At 36.5% G+C, this 19,203-nt stretch overlaps 3 protein-coding genes across 8 annotated transcripts; all 3 read left to right on the top strand.

Moving 5' to 3' along the window:
• On the top strand, positions 50-4,469 carry LOC109723891 (mini-chromosome maintenance complex-binding protein). 2 transcript variants are annotated; one of them, XR_002219769.1, is made up of 14 exons: positions 50-281; positions 481-594; positions 679-786; positions 988-1,119; positions 1,220-1,255; positions 1,921-2,046; positions 2,155-2,313; positions 2,453-2,527; positions 2,675-2,788; positions 3,053-3,255; positions 3,418-3,553; positions 3,821-4,040; positions 4,136-4,203; positions 4,300-4,316. XR_002219769.1 is itself a non-coding variant. In XM_020252387.1 (14 exons), the coding sequence occupies exons 1-14, from the start codon at positions 102-104 to the stop codon at positions 4,385-4,387; spliced, it is 1,764 nt and encodes a 587-aa protein (XP_020107976.1). In that variant the 5' UTR covers positions 50-101; the 3' UTR covers positions 4,388-4,469. The 2 variants fall into 2 exon arrangements, 1 of the variants encoding a protein (XP_020107976.1); XM_020252387.1 differs by having other exon boundaries at positions 3,821-4,045; positions 4,300-4,469.
• LOC109724018 (high mobility group B protein 7) lies at positions 5,355-7,974 on the top strand. 4 transcript variants are annotated; one of them, XM_020252615.1, is made up of 7 exons: positions 5,355-5,583; positions 5,794-5,946; positions 6,411-6,498; positions 6,585-6,671; positions 7,278-7,331; positions 7,413-7,498; positions 7,575-7,974. In XM_020252615.1, the coding sequence occupies exons 1-7, from the start codon at positions 5,507-5,509 to the stop codon at positions 7,582-7,584; spliced, it is 555 nt and encodes a 184-aa protein (XP_020108204.1). In that variant the 5' UTR covers positions 5,355-5,506; the 3' UTR covers positions 7,585-7,974. The 4 variants fall into 4 exon arrangements, with proteins under 4 accessions (XP_020108204.1, XP_020108205.1, XP_020108206.1 ...); XM_020252616.1 differs by having other exon boundaries at positions 7,419-7,498; XM_020252617.1 differs by having other exon boundaries at positions 5,356-5,583; positions 7,278-7,304.
• Positions 8,813-13,420, top strand: LOC109724017 (uroporphyrinogen decarboxylase). 2 transcript variants are annotated; one of them, XM_020252614.1, is made up of 6 exons: positions 8,813-9,062; positions 9,592-9,677; positions 9,962-10,072; positions 10,454-10,642; positions 11,670-11,795; positions 12,466-13,420. In XM_020252614.1, exons 1-6 carry the CDS (start codon positions 8,948-8,950, stop codon positions 12,979-12,981), a joined length of 1,143 nt encoding a protein of 380 aa, XP_020108203.1. In that variant the 5' UTR covers positions 8,813-8,947; the 3' UTR covers positions 12,982-13,420. The 2 variants fall into 2 exon arrangements, with proteins under 2 accessions (XP_020108203.1, XP_020108202.1); XM_020252613.1 differs by having other exon boundaries at positions 8,815-9,062; positions 9,556-9,677.

Consider the following 19,203-nt stretch of genomic DNA (forward strand, 5'->3'; position numbering starts at 1 on the left):
AGTTCCCTTCTTCGACCCTTTTTCCCCACCATTTCTCGCCATTTCTCAAAACACATCACAAATAGAGAGAGAGAGAGAGAGAGAGAGAGAGAGAGAGAGCGATGGTGGGTTTAGCGTACGATTTCGTGGCGAACCCCTTGGGCGCTGTGCGCCTCTCTTTCGAGAAAGCGGTGGCGTCGTCGCCGTCCGATGCCGATCCGACGGTGGCGTTCAGAGGCAAGGACTGGGGAGCGATCGACCTGTTCCGCGACTTCCTCTTCGAGCAAGGTGGCCTCTCCCAGGTACCCAACACACTCAAAACACTGAATATCAAAGTAACACGACAAAAAAACCCCTAGATATTTCGATCTGATCCATATTTCTCATTGTCCCCATTGCATCGAGTTTGGATCAACCAAAAAGTTGCAATTTTTGGCAAAAATCTCGTCAAAAAGGTGATCTTTTCACGGTTTTTTCTATGTTTTTGTCTGTAATCAACAGGTTCCGGTTCTCGATGCATCGACTCATAAATGGATTCAGCCGAACACGCTTGTTCGATTCCGTGGAATGGTGCAGGATATGCTCGGCAATGAATTCTACATTGGCGCGTGCAAGGTATATTACATCTACTTTCTTTTGTTGCTGCATCATCAGAAGAGCCTTTTTTTTTTTTAATAATGAAACTCTACTATTGTAAAGGATGGGCCGACATGGCGGACGAATAAGTTCAGAGATCTCTCTTCGTTCCCGATGCCACCTTCATGTGAGACACTATTGTGGGAGCGCCATCTTTTCCACTGTGTTCCTGTATGATCCTCAAAAACTTTTTTTATTCCAATTTAATTTTATTATATCAGATTAATTCCTCTCCCTGCTAGAAAACAAGTTGCATTTGGATTCGTTAAGTTTGTTCAATATGGGCGTTAAGTTTGTTCAATATGGGAACGCAAATCTTAATTGAGGATAATTGCTTATCGATTGTTGCTCCACACCCGAATCATTTTTCAGGTACCAGGACAGAATTCCTGGACATTGGAGTCTTCTCCTTCTCCAACTGCCAGAAATATGTCAAGCTGTTTAACATTTCAGCATAGAGAAAAACGTAGGAGGGACGGAGATGTTGACGCCGTTGAATTAGATGTAGTTTCTTTTCCTTTTAATTTTAGCAAACTTTGTAATTAAATGTGGTTTTTTGTTAATTTGCATAATTTCATCTAATGAGCTTAATTTTCTGCTACAGGCCTCAGATGGGGACTCCTCGTGCAGTAAGAAGCAGGTCAGATGTAGGATGTTATTTGATGTTCTACGATCGTGCTGCCAATTGTGTCCAATATTTCAACTAGCTAGACCGTATAAATGAATTAATAGTCCTCAAACATGTAGATGACACCGATATCTTAGTTCTTTGAACTATACTTTGGATGTTTTGGTATGAAACAAATCGTATAACTTAAGGACCTATCTACTTGGTCATGACGCTCCCCTGAGAATAAAATAGGCCGCAATCATATCTTTCGTAACAGCTAGCTGATTGAATAAGGTGTTGAATTCTAATTCTTTGCAATTTTAGGTATGCCTTAATGCACAACAGCTTCACTTTGATACTGAAATAATAGCATGACGGGAAGATGACTTTTTGTTTTCTTACATTCCGAGGTCTGAAGAGATGAATATTCAATAAATAAGTGTTTATGGAAATTGGTCGATTGTTGCGTGTTTTCTCCATGTTTGTTATAAATGAAATCTCACGGTTTGATAACTCCTCAATTAGTTTTTCATGCTCGTTGCTTTTAAAATTGTGTTTGATCCTAGGCTTCCTTGATATTACAATTCATAGTTGAGCTAAAGATCTGGGTTTTTTAGTCTAAGATTGAGTTTCTGACTACTGAACAACAAACAAACAAAAAAATGTTAACGAATTTTGATTTTTGATCCCCTCAGAAGGAAGACGTGAATCCAGCTTTTGTGTCTAGTTCATCAAATGACTGGAGGAATCATAACAATGTCTCAGAGCCAACGAAAGGAGATCATGCCTTCCCTGAAAATACTCTTTCATGTTTAGTGAAGGTATAGTTCCAGTGGTGAATTTGAACTACTGGCTTACCTGAGAAGTTTATTCTTTTTTAAGAAAATGCATAATTAGAAGTTGCTCATAATTTCCAACCTTACCTACAGGTATATGATATGCCAGAGAGTCAATTCAAGTTGAATGATGTTATCGAATTTATAGGCATCTACACATTTGATCCAGAACTTGTTATTACAAAGGATGACTCTGATGACATGATGTATGACTTTATGGAAGATGCTGTAGCTCACCTTCCTTCGAGTAAGGTTGGTGTATGATACTTAGCTTTGATGTCTTGGTTTTCTAATAATTAGAATATGCTATTTTTGCGTGTGTGTGCTGCGCTCGTGCAGTTATATCTTGTTAGTTTTCTGTAATATATTCTGAATGATTACAATTCTTCAGGTTCCTCGTCTTCATTGCTTAGTATGTAAAAAGCTGGCAGCTCAAGATTTTCCTCCAAGTTCTCATGCTGTTGAGGTACTTGTAATTAGATTTTCCATCCCTTATGTTAACTTATTATGAAGTTTAATATTTGAGTTTAGCAAATTCAGTCTATCTTGCTTTGCTAGTTTGTGTTCTCCTGGCAATAATTCTAGTAACTAAGCTGGGTTTCTATGTATGCAGCCTTTACCTCATGTAGTAAAGAGTATTCGAGAATCTCTTCTAGGGCATCTTACGGCAGTATTAGGAAATGATGGGTTAGCAGCTCAATTTCTTCTATTGCACCTTCTGTCAAGAGTATGCTATCATTCCTCTATTTCCCTTCTCTTCTCTTTTTCTCTATTTTAGCTGTGTTAAGCCAACGCATAAATTTGTTAATGGTGAGTATTAGGGAATGATGGCTCTCCAGATTGCATGAATGTATTTTATGCAGAATTTATAGTACATCCAATAATTAGAGATAAGCTAACCGTACATCCAATAATCAGAGATAAGCCAACCAGCTATGTCTTCTCTATTTGTGTATGCTGATACACGTCCTTTCTTCTCTGTTTCCATCAGGTCCGTGCAAGAGTTGATCTCATCACAGTTGGAAAACTGTCTCTGAATTTAACTAGTTTTACAAGAGAAAGCGTGTCGATTTTTGGAAATGAATTAACAAGTGCAATTCAGAATCTTTTACCCTATACGCAAGCTATCCCTCTTACGGTTGAGTATTTGAACACGGCAACACTTCAACCCAGAAAAGATAACCAAACAGGAAGGTAGAATTATAACTTTCATGCACTCAAAGAGTTGTGTTGGTGCATCATAATCTTAATTTGTCAATACCATCCTTTTTCTTAATCAACTTGTTTTGAAGGCCAGCTATATCTTATCTGTCCGTATTAGCACGAGTATTAACATATGCTAATAAATATTCCCAGGTTGGTAATGGGAGCCCTGCAGTTAGCTCAAGGCACTCACTTGACAATTGATGAGACTAATATGCAGTGTGGAACATTGAATTCTAAAGGCGTTGAGAATGCAAGTTTGCTAAAGCACTTAATGGAATGGCAGACGGTAACCCATCTTCCCCATTTTTCAAACATGCTAATAAACATATGCATGTTTTGCGGGAGGTGCTACTCTGCATGAGAATTGGCTCAAGAGATTGTGAATGGCTACAAAAAGTTGTATGAATTAAGTGAATATTATAACACAAAGTTGTGTGAACCAACTTTAACTAAACATGAACTCTAAATGTAATAGCTTCTTTTGCTTGTGTTTTCTGTTTTAAAGATAGAATGGGACCATCCAAGGGCTTAAAGCTCATTATAATTGTTTCAGGTTGAATATGATTTCGAGTACTACAAGTTGGAAATGGCTGCTGATGTCCAGTTACTCGTTTTATCCGAGGGGAAATCAAACATATTGCCTGCTGATTTGGTGTTGCCTTTCCGTCCAACCACAGTTTCTGCGGTGAATGCAGGCGCCGAGGAACTGCAATCTTGGAGATGGTACTTGGCCACTGTTAGGTCTCTTCCAAGCTCTAGTGAGCCAGAAATAAGTAAGGTAAATCTTAAAGACTCCGAATTTTGCCCCACCTTATATTTTTTTAAAAGTTTCGTCACTGTTTTAATTTTAAATGCACTCTGCCTTCAGATGCTTGAAAATGAAATGGTCGACGCCATGCGAGAAGACAGGAGTTTGGGCAGCACAGATCTTAACAGGTCTTGCTTTAGTCATTTGCGATATGGTCGATTAAGTGTAGTTTCAAACTCGTTCATCGCGTCGAAACATAAATTTTGGTTTTTGCGGTTTTTCAGGTTGCTAACAATGGCTCAATTGACTTCGGCAAGCTTCGGCGAAAAGAGTCTTTCCTTGGAGAATGGTGAAGGAGTTGGAAAGGCTTAGGAAGGAGAGGTTAAAGTGAGAAATGTAGTAACGTTACAGTTGTCTAATGACCCCTCGGGGTTAATGTCCCTGTGTTATTCTACACTATTGTACCTATGTAGTACTGCTTTTACCGTACGATCTCGTTAAGTTCCATTCCTCTTAATTCTATTTATGCCAATTTTTCTCCCAACCATTCGGTTCGACTCTGTTCGAGTTCCGGCTCGCGCGGTCGGAGCTCGAGATCGAACTACGGGGGCAATTCGGTCATTTCGCGTCGCGCAGAACCAGAAAAAGCGTAGCGTCACGGCCGCCTACGCCCACCGTCGTGACGCGAGCCTGCACGGTGACGTCAGCGGGTCAAACGGGGACGATTCCCGACACGCGTCACATCGCCATTCGCCCTGCTCCGGTGTACCCCGTTCCGGCGAGTACTATAAGAACGCCACCTTTTTTGTTTCGCTTTCCAGAATCGGCGAGGCCAACGAAATTCGGCGCACTTTAGCGAACTCCTGTCGTCAGACTTCTAACGTACGCCGGAACCGAGTCCCCAGCGAAGTAAAATGTATTGAAAAAAAAGTGACATTTATTGAGGGAAGTTTTAATTATTTTTAATTTCTCTAAAATATTTTTATTAATTAAATAAAAATTAAAAACACTGTTTCAAAGCGACTGCAACTGAGCCCACAAATATCTTAATAATTTTGAAAAAATATTTTTTTTATAATATTTGATTTGTAGAAAAAAATAATTTTTCATCATCATTTATTTGATCGAAAAAAATTATATTTATTTACTTTGGTAGAAAAAATTACTTTTTTTTACACAGTTTAAATTTTTATTTTTAGTCGAAAAATAATAAAAAAAATATTTTTTCAAAATTATTAAGATATTTATTTTTACGCCGAACAAAATAAATAAAAAATATTTTTTATATCAAAAATAAATTTTCGATTACGCCGAACAACGCCCCTTATTAGCAGCTGGGGCTACGCAAATACGCTGCTTCGGATTCGCAAAAAGACGGCGTAAGATAGCGTGAGCGGCGAAAACCTCACGCTTATTTAGCTCCCCACTATGTATAAAGTAAAAGGCTAGGGAAAAAGACGAAGGCGAGGGAGAGAGAGCTTTGGCTCTCTAATGGCGAATGGGTCGCGAGGGAGGAAGCGGGTCCACGCCCCTCGCCGAGCCCCCGATGGAAGCGCCTTCATCAAATGGTGAAATTAATTAATCCCCTTTTCATCGATCCGTTCTCGCTCCTCTACTCGTAGCGGTGGTAGTAGTAGTAGTAGTAGTTGTAGTTGTAGTTGTAGCTGTAGTAGTACTTGCTCCCTCTATAAACAACCATCACGAGTGATTTGAAATGTTTGTTCCCGTGGTGTGATTTTAATTTTGTATTTTTTGGGTGCTATACATACATTATGTAGCGAGCGATGTGATCGGGTTGTGGCGATTGCTCTCTTGGACATGCACGAGTGCGAGAGTAATGCTGGATTCGGTTTAAAAGGAAGAAGAGGTGGAAAAGAGGCGTTGATGGTGGGTGCTCAAGATCAACCAAGATCACCGTTCTGCTGCTTCATGTAAAATCCTCGGTTGCTCGATTCTCTTGTTTCTTCGCGCATTTTTTAGCATCTTTGCCCCCTCATGATGCTCGCTTGCGAAATATGTTCTTAGAGACTCAACACTTGATGCTTAAATGATGGAGATAAGCTTTATATCCCCTGATTATCATTCAGTAATCTGAAGCAGAATATTTTACTTTTCTTAGCGAAATGTGTTCTTCTTCTATGTATAAGCTTTACACTTGCTTATGGTGTTGTTTTATGCAGAATTTTTAAATTAATTCCTCCTATTTTGCATATTCTCGAGAATGAGAACCATTGATACGGTGCTTGTCGTGGCAACAGAGGTTCTTACAATAGACTATATGACTATCATCAGAAGATGATTCTGGGATTATCATCTTTGGATAACTAGAATGATATGCTTCTATGTTACTTAAATTTTATTGTTAGTCGTTTTCTGTTGGATCTTCGACCTTTAGGGAAAGCTTTAGGAAGAAATTCGGGAGTGAGAACTGGATAGAGGTTGATCGAAGAGGATTTGAGACATGGAAAAATATGACCCCGAAGGTAATTTTACTCCCAAGTATAGTTCTTCAGAAGCCGCCCGGCAGAAGCCGTTTATATACGATATAAAACTTGTTTCTGATTTTCAGGAGAGGCGTCCGTTTGCCATTGAAGCAGAAGAGATTAATAAAGCATATGAAAAAATGTTATTGGAAGAGGTTGGCCATATGTCTGAGGTAACACGGATATATGCAAAAAAAAAGAAAAAAAGATGCCTTGCCTTTTTATGTACTACCAATGCACTTGTTTTAATCCATGATCAGATATTAGCAGATTTTCTGAGATTGTAGATGTTTGTTGTACATTTTTAGTTTAAAGAGATGACTGCTCCCACACCTTTGTAGATGCTTTTTTTTTATTTTGAGAGAGAAATGTAGCATTCTATCTGCCTTGTTTATTTTTTTTAAAAAATAAACTTAGCTATAAATGTGAAATAATTAGATTTTGAATTTGGAACTTCGGTTATCAACCACGATTATCAACCACCGAGCATTTTGTTACCTGTCCTAAGGACAGTTGTCCTTTACCTTTGTATATGCTATTTTGATGTAGTTGTTTTGCATTGCTATTGTTATCTTACGATTTTTTTTTCTTTGACTTAAAATTCTATTCAAACTGTGTGAGGCGGTGGTTGCGGTTGTGACACTATTTTGTCATTAAATAAAGCTGTTTCTTAGAGTGCTAAAGGAAAACTTCGAACAGTGTAGTTGAAATCAGAAATATTAATTCTTTCTGAACTGAGTGCTGCATTTTTTATTTTTTATTTTTTTGGGTGTTTACAGGCGGATGATGAAGCTGATTCTCCCAAGGTTGGGGTTGGGGAAAAAATTATCTGGGTTGTGAGATTGAACATTTTTTGTGTTTTCCTATTAGTATCTGTTGCAGTTAACCCATGTCCCCTTTTTTTTCCTTGTGAACTGCAGTTTTGTGAAATTTCGTTCGAATCCTCCGACGTCGAGTGGGACCAACTTCAGAACTTCGCGAGCTTTGACAGCGATGAGTGGTCTCTCCCTCTCTCTCTCTCAGGCAATTTTTTTTCAGTTGTCTTCCTTGCTTTAACAAAATCTTCTTCTACACAGGGACTATTAAATCTGGGACAGCTACACAGTTCTCTTTGAAGATTTTGGGTGATTTAGTTGCAAGAGGGAGCTTCTTAATATGATGCTTGGTGGATGGATGTTGGTGTTGCTATTTTTGAAAGGCAAGTCATTTGGCTATGTAAAAAATATACTTATAGTAAGTAAGAAAAGTTCATTTCGACGTTACGATGTAATGCTTGTGGACATCTGAGCTTGAATTAAGTACTCGAGATAATTACACACACTTTGCTCTTTTAGCAATAGGAAGTGTAATGGTAATCAGAAGCAAATGCTACTATGGTGCAAAGATGTTGAATGGTGGGAAAGCTTTGGTACTTTTTTGTGTAAATGTGGCAGCATTTATAGCATGGTTTAATTGATGGGTACTTTTTTGTGTAAATGTGGTTGCATTTATAGCATGGTTCAATTGATTGTGTCCTTGCACAGTTCCACACTGTATTGGCAAATTCATGATTTTCATCAGCCCAGTTGGTCCACAGCTTATGGTCCCACTCCCACTGAATTATGGTTTTGGTGAGAGTATGGTCCCCCCAAGATTTAAGGGAACTAATATGTTACTATTTAAATACTCTATTTGGAATTGTGAAGAAATTATATTGTGCGTGTAACATCATGGTGGGCATGTTGTAACGAGTCGGATATAATATATTGTTTACGTCTTTGTGGAAAAATAGAAAAGTAATTTTTATATGTTTTCGTCTCGATTTTATTTTGCCTAACAATGTTAAATAATCCTCAGTATCAAATGGACTCTAATTAGGCAAAATTTATGATTTGTAGAGAGTTATTGCGAGAAATTGAATGTAGCAATTTCTTTAATAGCACTTTTCGGATAATAATATTTATAAAATAATACTACACTCTGCATAAAGGTTTTTAACTTCCAGCTTTTCAATCTGAGAGTAGGTATTATTTCGTTAGATTTAAATTTTATTTGGTTTCTAAATTCAAACACAAACCTGAAATCAACTTAACAGGCCCAACCCATTTAAATGTCGAACACCGAAATAAAAAATAGGCCCAACCCAGTCCACCAAATCGGCCCGTTTCCTATCTATCTCCAAGGCAATCCGCGAGCTCGAACCGGATAGGCTAATGTAGGATAACATCTGAGTCCCGTGCCAACGTGTAATACCCAAAATACCCTTTACCATCCCAAACGCCCACTGCGGCACAGGAGTGGTAAAATCGAGGGGCAAAATCGGAAATTCGAGTGACCGTATCCTCTTCCTCCCACCTCGTCTTCAATCCATTGTCCCCTCTCTCGCCTCCTAAGCGCTAGCACCTCGATCGGAATTAATTCCATTTTTTGGGGAATTTTAGTGGAATTAATTCCATTTCCGTGGGGGAAAATGTCGTCGTCTCTTTGTAGCTCCCTATCCCTATCGTCTCCATCCATTAACCCTAAATCCCCAATTCGCTTTCGCTCCAAATCGATGCTTAGCACAATCCGATGCGCCGTTGGAGGTAATCGCCTCTGTTTTCTCTTTACAATGGTTTCTTATTTCTTTTTTTTGGGTGTTAATTTGGAGTAATTAGCTTGGATTTTAGTGCTAGGGTTTTGGAATTTGATGTTGACTTTGAATATGGATAGTAAAATGGTTTATGTGTGTTTAGCACTGCTGGGTGATTTAAGTAATCGTACTAGTTTTTTGATTTTCTAGAAAAAAAGATGGTAATGTTTCAGTATCTTTGAAGTGAAATTAGCAATGTGTAGCTAAAGAGTGAGCTAATTAGTGATTAATCACCGTCGGCGCCGATTGTATTGGATCATAAAATTTCTGCTACACTTAAAGAGAACCATCTGTGTAAACGGTAGATGATTATATACCACTACCCCTTTCACGCCAAAGCTATAGAATTCACAATTAAATATCACCAAATGGCTTGCAAAAGAGTAAGTAGAGTTTGGTTATGCTATTGTTATGTAGCAAATAATTTGGGACATATCTTATTTCAGAAGTTATCGCTGAACCAAAAGCTGTTAGTGTAGCAGAGCCGCTCCTTCTAAATGCTGTTCGCGGGGAAAAGGTTGAAAGACCGCCGGTTTGGCTAATGAGGCAAGCCGGGAGGTACATGAAGGCAGGTTCAATTCATGCTTCATGCGTTCCTTTTTGCTTCTGCATACTCTTATTTCATATTCTTCAATTTAGTTTCATCTTTTTCGCTTATTGGACAGCAATGTAACTGCTATGTACTCTTTTGAAGACGAAAATTTCACTTGATGCTAAAAGTCCGCTTCCTTTGATTTTTGAGCTGTACATTTTATTTCATTACTTCAGCGCCATAGTATGACACCATTGCGGTTTCTCTTTGTTGGCTGAGATTTTTCGATGACTAATTACTTTTGTACTTTTACTGAACAGAGCTATCAATTAATCTGTGAGAAATATCCTTCTTTCCGTGAAAGATCAGAAAATGTTGATCTTGTAGTTGAGATCTCTCTGCAACCTTGGAAGGTTTTCAAGCCTGATGGGGTATGACATATCACTTAAAATATAATGACTTCTTAACTTGTTTCTATTTATGGGTATCCGGATGCATCTATCTTGATGAACATTCTGTGTTGAGTTGTATTCTTTGGTCAAGTGCAGCATATGCATGGTCTGTGAAGGATTTATTGATTATCCTTACAGATCAAATTATGTCGCAGAGTAGTGCATCAGTACTTTCTGATAGATTTGTGATTTGTCACTAACTGAGCATGATGTATAGTTTAAGTTATTTCTTATTGTTCTAGATTTGAATCATACAGTCACAACTATCAGTCCCTAAATATATCCTGCGTTATAACTGCAGTTCACATGCTCTTTTGGTTTTTGCATTATGTTAGTACTAACTCCTACCGGTTCTGTCAGGTTATCTTATTCTCGGACATTCTTACCCCTCTTCCTGGGATGAATATTCCTTTTGACATAGTGAAAGGAAAAGGCCCAGTAATATACAATCCCTTGAGAACAGCTGAGGATGTAGATCAAGTGACAGAATTTGTTCCTGAGGAGTCAGTTCCATATGTTGGAGAGGCCTTGACTATCTTGAGGGAAGAGGTTGGTCGGCTGACTTTTAATCTGAATTTTGAAAAATTGTGATGTGATTTGTTCTTATTTACTTGTTGTAGTTGAAATTTTAGTGTTTATATAAGTAAAGGGGTGACAACAGGCGCCAGTTATTGCTGGGTTGTTTTTCACTTTCGGAATATTATAAATTTTGTTAAAACAATGACGGAAGTACAAACACGTTTCCCAGAAGTGGCTAGTACCAGAGTACTTAAGCATACTTACAATGTCTTATTAGATAGCCTATTCTTCAGTAAATTGTTTATCAAGTAATTTTGGGTATGCCACACGACAAGTTTATTTGCGTATCCTAAAAATATGCCTTTTATTGCTTTGGTAAGATTTGAGAATGTTGAATCTCAATTTGCATCGATGATTTGATATTAGAAGGCAGTTAAGAAACCATTACAATCAATTCAACGACATTAATCTTTCATCTCTGTTCAACTTTAGTTAATTTTCTTTGTCAATATACAGCTTCGTTATGTTATCTTTCAGTTTTTGACAGGTCTTTACCTGTTGGGTGCCTTCCACATGAATTCAGTCGTTTCTTTCTCTTTTTTTTTTTTTTTGAGAGATAGGTAGCACGCTACCCGCTTCGTTTATTTCATTTAGAAATAAACTTAGCTGGAAATGTGAATCAACTAGGATTCGAACTTGGATCTCGGGTATCAACCACCAAGCCCTTTGCCACTTGCTCTAGGGACGGTCGGTTCGTTTCTTTCTATTAGTACACTATATGGACTGTTATGTGTCAGTTGATAGGAAAATATTTTCTCTTTTAGAGTATTAGCCATCATCATGTACTAAAATGTTCTATTATCAAGTGCTATCAAGTCTGCTATCAAATCTGCATGTCTTTACAAATTGCTCATATAGTTGTCTTTCTATTTGACATTGAGAGGTTCTAGTTGCATTAACCAAAATAATATGAACTATTTCATGGACATTCAGATAATAATCATAGTATTACCTTCCAATTGCTTTTCATTACATCTAGCATGTTTGCATTTTTCAGGTGAAAAATGATGCTGCTGTGCTAGGCTTTGTCGGGGCCCCATTCACCTTGGCTTCTTATGTGGTCGAAGGTGGTTCATCTAAGCACTTCTCAAAGATAAAAAAATTGGCTTTCTCTGATCCAAAGGTATAGAATGTAATAGCTTTTTCACCTTTTTCTCTGCCAGTTTTTTCAGATGTGACTCATATAATTTAGCTTTTTTTTTTTTTTATGTTTCTTAGATATGTTAGCCTCTTCTTAGCAAACTGTAGATCACTAGATGTATTTAATTATAGTTTTTTTTATTAACTGCGTTAAAACTACAATCATGGAGATATGATCCTTGAACCTTAAAAAAAGATAGTTAATCTTCTATTGTAGATGGCTTCTTAACAATCAGTAATGAAGCTAACTGTGTGTCAAGCTGGTTAGTACCAAGTTGGATTTAAACTACACAAATAATCTGTAGAAATTAAAGAATTCAACGAGGAATGAAGGGATTCAAACAACTAGGGACACTCGTTAAAACTAAGGGAAAACAAATGGATAAAAAGCGTCCCCTGATATCTGAGTAGAGTCTAATTCAACATAATGGGCATACTTTGTTTTTGCAGTCATTCTAGTCATCATGAACATAAACCAAGAAAATCTGCATCAATTATCTATTAATAGGTAATCTTGCCGCTTCAATTAGCAAGTAAATGAGTGTTTTGAGGATTATTGTGCTGTGGTGTGTAGCGAATTATTTAGATTCCTTAACCACATTTCATTGTGATCATATTAACGACATATATATAACTACCCTTTTCTCTTGTAGGTTCTACATGCTCTATTGCAGAAATTCACGACCTCTATGGCTAAGTATATTAAATACCAAGCAGATAATGGGGCACAAGCAGTCCAGATCTTCGATTCATGGGCAACCGAGCTCAGTCCTGTGGATTTTGAGGAATTTAGCCTGCCTTATTTGAAACAGATTGTGGATACCGTTAAGGCGACACACCCAAACTTGCCTTTGATACTCTACGCCAGCGGATCAGGAGGCTTATTAGAACGACTTAGCTTGACAAGTGTAGACGTTGTTAGCTTGGATTGGACAGTTGATATGGCCGAAGGCCGAAAACGATTGGGGGCTGACATAGCAGTCCAAGGGAATGTTGATCCGGGCGTCCTCTTTGGATCGAAAGAGTTTATAACTAACCGGATTTTGGATACAGTAAGGAAAGCCGGAAATAGTAAGCATATATTGAACCTTGGGCATGGCATCGTAGTCGGAACACCGGAAGAAAATGTAGCACACTTCTTCGAAGTTGCTAAGGGGATCCGATATTGAAGATCTGCTCACTTTGTTGACTGATTACATAGTTGCTTCAGAATTTATGATTTTTTGCTTGAGCTTGTAGGTGCAAAGCCAAGAGCATTATCAGTTAGCTAAGATGGAAAGTTTTTTGGGCATTTCGGGCATTATGTAGTTTTAGTTCGTCTGAGATGTAGTTAGCCACTTTGTTTTGTTGTCCGAAGATCATCGAAGAGTTGAATATTAATCCAGAAGCATTGTTATAAAGATGGCTCAGTTTTTCTTTGTAAGATGTTCTTCGGTTATGCCTGTACCAATGTTTAACTTTGGTAACAGGGAGCCTGCTCATGCACTCATGCTTGCGGTCCATCTCTTGCGTATATATTGTGTTGTTGCGGTCCATCACTTGCGTATATATTGTGTTGTTTTGTTTCTCAATGAGAACCCATGATAGCCATTCGGCAATGCCAGAGTTTCTGAATATGTGTGCATTAATACAGCTTTATGTTCATTGTATCTCCCTCTCTGATGCCCACGGTTTCCTAACCAACTGGGCACGCAGAATTGCAACAGGGCACGCAGAATAGCGTCTTTTCCTGAGCTATGCTTTTATTGTATTTGTTACCCAATTCGATCTCTTAATTCTATCTCATAATGGAGACACATGGGAGACACATGGGACTACATAAACTGATTGGTTGGTGGATGTTGTATGTTTCTGGTGTTTGTTGTATGTTATAATATGGAATCAGTTGCCAGGAGAGCACTGCTACCTATCATGTGTTTGGAAAATAGGAGAGACCTAAATATGTGAATTATGCAAGCAACCATTTTAGTTTCATTGTATAACTTGTTACTTGGTGAAGTGGTTAATCATGAATTAGCTGACTGATCAGCAATTATTTGAACGATAACAAATCACTGAGCTAAATTGTACTAACAATATGATTACATAATCATAGAATATAAAAATACGACCAACAATTCTCTTTTTTTTGGTTGAATGATGCAGATGAGCAAACATGCAAACTTATTTTTAATGCAACAGCAAATGACCTGTAAGGGCCTGTTCCAGATTTTGTCTGGGAATAGTTCAAGTGATAACCTCAAAAAAATGTATAAACATATCAATCATGGAGCTTGTTTTTTTGAAATAATAATAATAATTGAACTAGTTTATTATTACATGGAGAACAAAGAGTATCATTAAATTCTTTATTTGAATGAAAACAAGGTGACCGACCGTCCCTAGTACAAATGGCAAAGGATTTAATGGTTGGTACTCGAAACCCAAATTCGAATCCTAGTTGATTCACATTTCTAGCTAAGTTTATTTCTAAATGAAATAAACGAAACGGGTAGCATGCTATCTTTCTCTAAAAAAAGAAAGGATAATTTCAAAAACCCCCCCTGTGGTTTCGCACTTTCTCATTTTAGTACACTGTGGTTTAAAAAGTGTATCAATTTGCCCTCCTGTTGTTTCGTTTTTCTCTTTTTTTTATCAATTTTATTATTTTTTTTGCTTAAATCAGTGACAAAATTAAAAATAAAGAGTACTAAAGTAAATATTCGGTAAATATAGATGAGTATCTGAAGTTTTTTGTATATAATTGAACGAAATATTAAGAAAAAAGCTATGGAAAAAATAAAAACAAAACCACAAGGGGGTAAATTGATACACTTTAAATCACAGGGTACTAAAGTGAGAAAGTGCGAAACCACTGGTGGGTTTTTAAAGTTTTCCCAAAAAAAGAATGAAAACAAGGTGGTGCAGTGGTTTTGTTGATATCTATGGACTCTTCCCAGCTTTGCAATCAATTGTTTCAACAACTTAATGAGAATCTTGTTTGGGAGAGATTAACTAGTCCAAGGACATGTAATTTGTTTGCTTGTTTCAGGTAAAAGCACTTTCCAATGACGCAAATCGAAGGTCCCTTCAACTAATACTACCAATAAAATTTGGTTTCTACTTTGAACGAATAAAATATGCTAGTTATTTGGTACGAACTTCACCGAGCATGCAAAAGTTCACTTTGCTCTCTCCCTCTCTAGGTGTGTGTGCACGAATAAGTATAAATGTGTACGTCCAGTTTTTTTTATATGTAAATATATAAATGATGGTGAGTTTAATTCTAATTTATTTTCAGATGCCATATATTAGATTTTATCTTGTCTGAAGCCATTGTCATGTGCGAAAAACTTTTTAGGCACATGATGAAAAGTTACATAAGTGATTGACAATTAATTGCTTTAGTTTTCAGGGGAAAAATATATTTATAAGTGCGAAAATGAAGTATATTTCAAGGAAGAGATTGGTTTCCCTCAGCCAATAAAAGGCGATCTTACACCAAATAGTTATATGTTTGTTTTGGAAGTGGGTTGAACTTGGATGGTCAATATAGGTGGACTACAAATATTTTTGTTTATATTTACATTTAACTCCTCCATTAAAAATCCATCGAATGAGACCATCTAAGTTGATTCTGACAAAGTATATAAATTAAAAAGGGAGAAAACAAAATTGATGCGGCGTGTAAATGGTGAAATAAATTTAGAATCACTTACATATAAATTATTGAGACTGTATTTGACCTGTTCAGTATAATTAATGTTCCAATTTATGATGATAGAGGAGCTTTCGAAATGATTGTTGAAACATTAATTGGGAAGCTTAAGGCCCCGTTTGCATCGCAGGATAAGCGGGGATAACGAAACTAGCTAGCAAATCCTTCTTGAACCAGCTTGGCTAATCCAACCAGATTAACCAAAACTTACTAGACCAGACATAACCACTGTTTAAACTTAGAGCTTCTGCTTTGGAGATTTATAAACTGGTCTGATATTTTCAACATTTGAGAATAGTAAAAGATCAAACACTTAACAAGCAACTGAGTTACACCGCTTTTTAGAATAGTCGGTCGATACATATCTTGTTTGCTGAGTTATGAGACCCGAATTTGAATCCCATCCTTCTCTGCGCGTTTGTGTGATGAAAAAGAAACGTTAAACTACTTTCAGGGTAAAAGCAATTTCCCGACAAGCGGAAAGGGACTGCCATGCTTGTGTGATATCACTTGGACCCAGCATTGATCTTGAAGAGGAAAAGGACACCAAAACAACCCTAGTGGTTAATTTGGTGTATATGTTGTGTGGCCTCAACACTTCCCCTCTTAAAATCGGATCTAAAAGCTGGTAAGGCATATACCAAAGCAAGCGAAATGTGGGGGCACAAGGGCTCAATAATTCTAGGGTAACGCGTCATCTCCTGATTTGTAAAAATAAAAAAAATAAAAAATAAAAAATCTATGGGCTCAACTACATATACATCACATATTTTAGATTCTTTCTTTTTTTTCTATTATTATTCTACCGGAAGTTTTTCATGCAAAGCGTTGTTATGTTATGTATTAAGTTTTTATTTTTCCCCCTTTTTTGCCTTTTGGTTAAATCGACCCCTCCAAATATAGTGAATGACAAATATATTCTTACAAAGTTCAATTTTCATATGTTGTTTCTACAAAAGTTCTAATATTTTCAAATATGTTTTTCAGGTATGTTACCGTTACAGAACCGTTTATACTTTCAATTTTATCATTACAAATGTCTTTCCAAAAGGCATAACAATATAATTCAAGAGGATTAAAAATGTCAAAAATTAATCAAGGTTAAGCATTTAATCTATGATTAACTAAATTTTTCTAATGGATTCTAACGATAGGAATATATTTGAAAACATCAGAACTTTTATAGCGACAATATATGAAAATTAAACTTTGTAGGAATATATTTGTCATTCACTATATTTGTAGGGATCTGTATAAAATTAGTCCTAAAAAGTATATCAATTTAAAATTTTATCAGAACATATATTCTGGAGAATAATTGTTAGGGCAGAATTCGGACGGCGTGGGACACCCACATTCATCCCCACAGTTTCATTTATTGCAAATCCTAAGTTGAAGCATATATCCTTCTTATGTCAAAAGAAATAATCTAATGTGTTAAGTAACAATATAGTAATTGATCACTTATGCTAAAAATATGCACCTTGTTCTATCAATTTTTTTTTATACATTAATACAAATGTAATTGATTACAAGTGTTAGGTTACGGTTCGATTTATATATTGAGCACGTCTAATCTAAGCTAATATTTTATAGTGTTGCATCATCGATCCAAACTAAACAAATTTATACGCAAACAGCTTCAGTATCCCCAGCCCTTCGATTTTGATTATAAAATGATTCCTTCTAAAAATAGTACTATTTATCTCTATATTATGTAGTAAATAAAAAATAAATAAGTCACAAGAAAAGGACTACCTACTTTGTGACTTATAAAGTAAAATAGTGTCAAATAATAGCATTAAATATAAATAAGTAGAGTAAATTAGAAGCCAGGCTTGACCTATATTCTAGCTAATTATTTAATCACCAATGAGTGTTTTTTTTTTTAAAAAATATACATAAATTATTTAATTATGAGATCATTCAAGTTGAGTATTACAATTGTCCTTTTTTCCATACATTTGCCTTCTAAACACACAATTCACATTTTCTGTGAAAAATCCTATTTTTCATGTGCGAAAATTGTTCTTTCACATTATTTTTGAGATGATCTAACTTGCTTGTTTCAAATTTTCTTTGTTAGTTTTTCAGTCTCTCCTGATCAAACCAAATACTTTTTCTTTATTTTCTCCTAAAAAAAGTGAGCAGCTGAGACTTTACTCGTCTACCTTATTTTGTTAGCGCGTCTTTCATCTTGGCGACTTCAATAATACGGCAGCGAAAGCCACTCGGAATGAGACACCTGTCCTAGCTACCAGAAATTCCAGGCATGGCCATGGGTCCATGGACAGGTCTGATATCAGTGTCTTAATCATGGAAGTGAACATCTTTGGCAAGAAATTAGGAATTCCAGCCATAGCCTCAAACATCTCTTTCCCAGCACACCTGGCTCCAAATTTACCTGTTGAGCCAAATTAGGAATCAAAGAGGAGGAATATTTAAGAGGTTGGCTTCGCGGCGGCTTCTTTACTTTGGAAAGTAATAATCAGATGTTTCACATACTGTTCCTAGCGCAAATGCCAAAGACTTTAATAGCTGATGTCCTAGATTCAAAGTTTGAAGTTTAGTTGTTTTATATTTTCAACTAAATTCATTTTTTTTTAAAAAAAATAACAATAGATGATGCAGATAGAATGTTACATTTCTCTTAAAATTAATAATAAGAATGATAAGAAGTTCCCGTAAACAAAAAGTGTCAACGAGCTTCTAGCCACAGAAGCGTAAATTTGGAAATTTTGTTTCTGTTGCAACCTTAAGCTATTGAGGTGATTTTTACATCTAATTGGTTTGGCTCTCAAAAAATAAAAAAAATGATCTTCTAGACCTTTTTTTTTTTTTTTTTTTTTTTTTTTTTTTGAGAGATAGGTAGCACGCTACACGCTTCGTTTATTTCATCTAGAAATAAACTTAGTCGAAAATGTGAATCAACTAGAATTCAAATTTGAAACCTCGGGTACCAAACACCAAGTCTTTTGCCACTTGTTCTAGAAACGATCGGTAATCTTCTAGACTCCAAGAAGCAGAACTTTCAATTTAAAACTCTACTTTTCGCTATAGCGAGGAATCTATAAAGAAACTTATAACAAAAGTAACTATTACAATACTTTCTAAAGAATGTCCTAGACTCCTTTTTGATCCATGCGGTCTCAACTCTCAACGCTACGCAATTATACAAACTACAAAGTAGCCTTCACCGCATGCCGAAGTTACGTAATTTTGCAACTAATTAAAGGACTACTCTTTATTAGTCGGCCACCTTTTAGACAGTTTGATCAAACATATCCTTATTTATTCAGATAGCTAGCGTTGTTACAGCATCTACTATTGCTTCTTTAAACAAATGAGATGAAACAAACCACAAATATGCCTCCCATGTTACCTATTAGTATGATCATACGATATCCGAATTATTTCAAAAAGAATCCAAGGAGGTGTTGTGAAGTTGTATCGTATAGCTTGCATGGCGGTTGATGAATGAGAATTCAACAGAGTCGGTTTCAACGTGAGGTCATTTTATTTGTTTTAGTTACGTGAAGGACACAAATTTTAAAGCTATATGTGAACAAAGAATGAAACGGCGTTACCTTACAAAAATAACGTCCCCATCAAAATACTTTTCCCTAATTGCGACAGCTGGGCATCTGGAGAGAGAGAGAGAGAGAGAGAGAGAGAGAGAGAGAGAGAGAGAGAG

The sequence above is a fragment of the Ananas comosus genome, linkage group 18, assembly GCF_001540865.1.
Source record: "Ananas comosus cultivar F153 linkage group 18, ASM154086v1, whole genome shotgun sequence".
NCBI lineage: Eukaryota > Viridiplantae > Streptophyta > Magnoliopsida > Poales > Bromeliaceae > Ananas > Ananas comosus.

Excerpts from the sequence above, each read along its gene's own strand:
- LOC109723891 (XM_020252387.1), top strand. The coding sequence starts at position 102 with ATGGTGGGTTTAGCGTACGATTTCGTGGCGAACCCCTTGGGCGCTGTG. Across the intron at positions 2,314-2,452 it reads CTCACCTTCCTTCGAGTAAG|GTTCCTCGTCTTCATTGCTT; the intron begins GTTGGTGTATGA and ends ACAATTCTTCAG. Across the intron at positions 3,256-3,417 it reads AAAGATAACCAAACAGGAAG|GTTGGTAATGGGAGCCCTGC; the intron begins GTAGAATTATAA and ends AAATATTCCCAG.
- LOC109724018 (XM_020252615.1), top strand. The coding sequence starts at position 5,507 with ATGGCGAATGGGTCGCGAGGGAGGAAGCGGGTCCACGCCCCTCGCCGA. Across the intron at positions 6,499-6,584 it reads GGAAAAATATGACCCCGAAG|GAGAGGCGTCCGTTTGCCAT; the intron begins GTAATTTTACTC and ends TCTGATTTTCAG. Across the intron at positions 6,672-7,277 it reads AGGTTGGCCATATGTCTGAG|GCGGATGATGAAGCTGATTC; the intron begins GTAACACGGATA and ends GGGTGTTTACAG.
- LOC109724017 (XM_020252613.1), top strand. The coding sequence starts at position 8,948 with ATGTCGTCGTCTCTTTGTAGCTCCCTATCCCTATCGTCTCCATCCATT. Across the intron at positions 10,073-10,453 it reads AGGTTTTCAAGCCTGATGGG|GTTATCTTATTCTCGGACAT; the intron begins GTATGACATATC and ends CGGTTCTGTCAG. Across the intron at positions 11,796-12,465 it reads TGGCTTTCTCTGATCCAAAG|GTTCTACATGCTCTATTGCA; the intron begins GTATAGAATGTA and ends TTTCTCTTGTAG.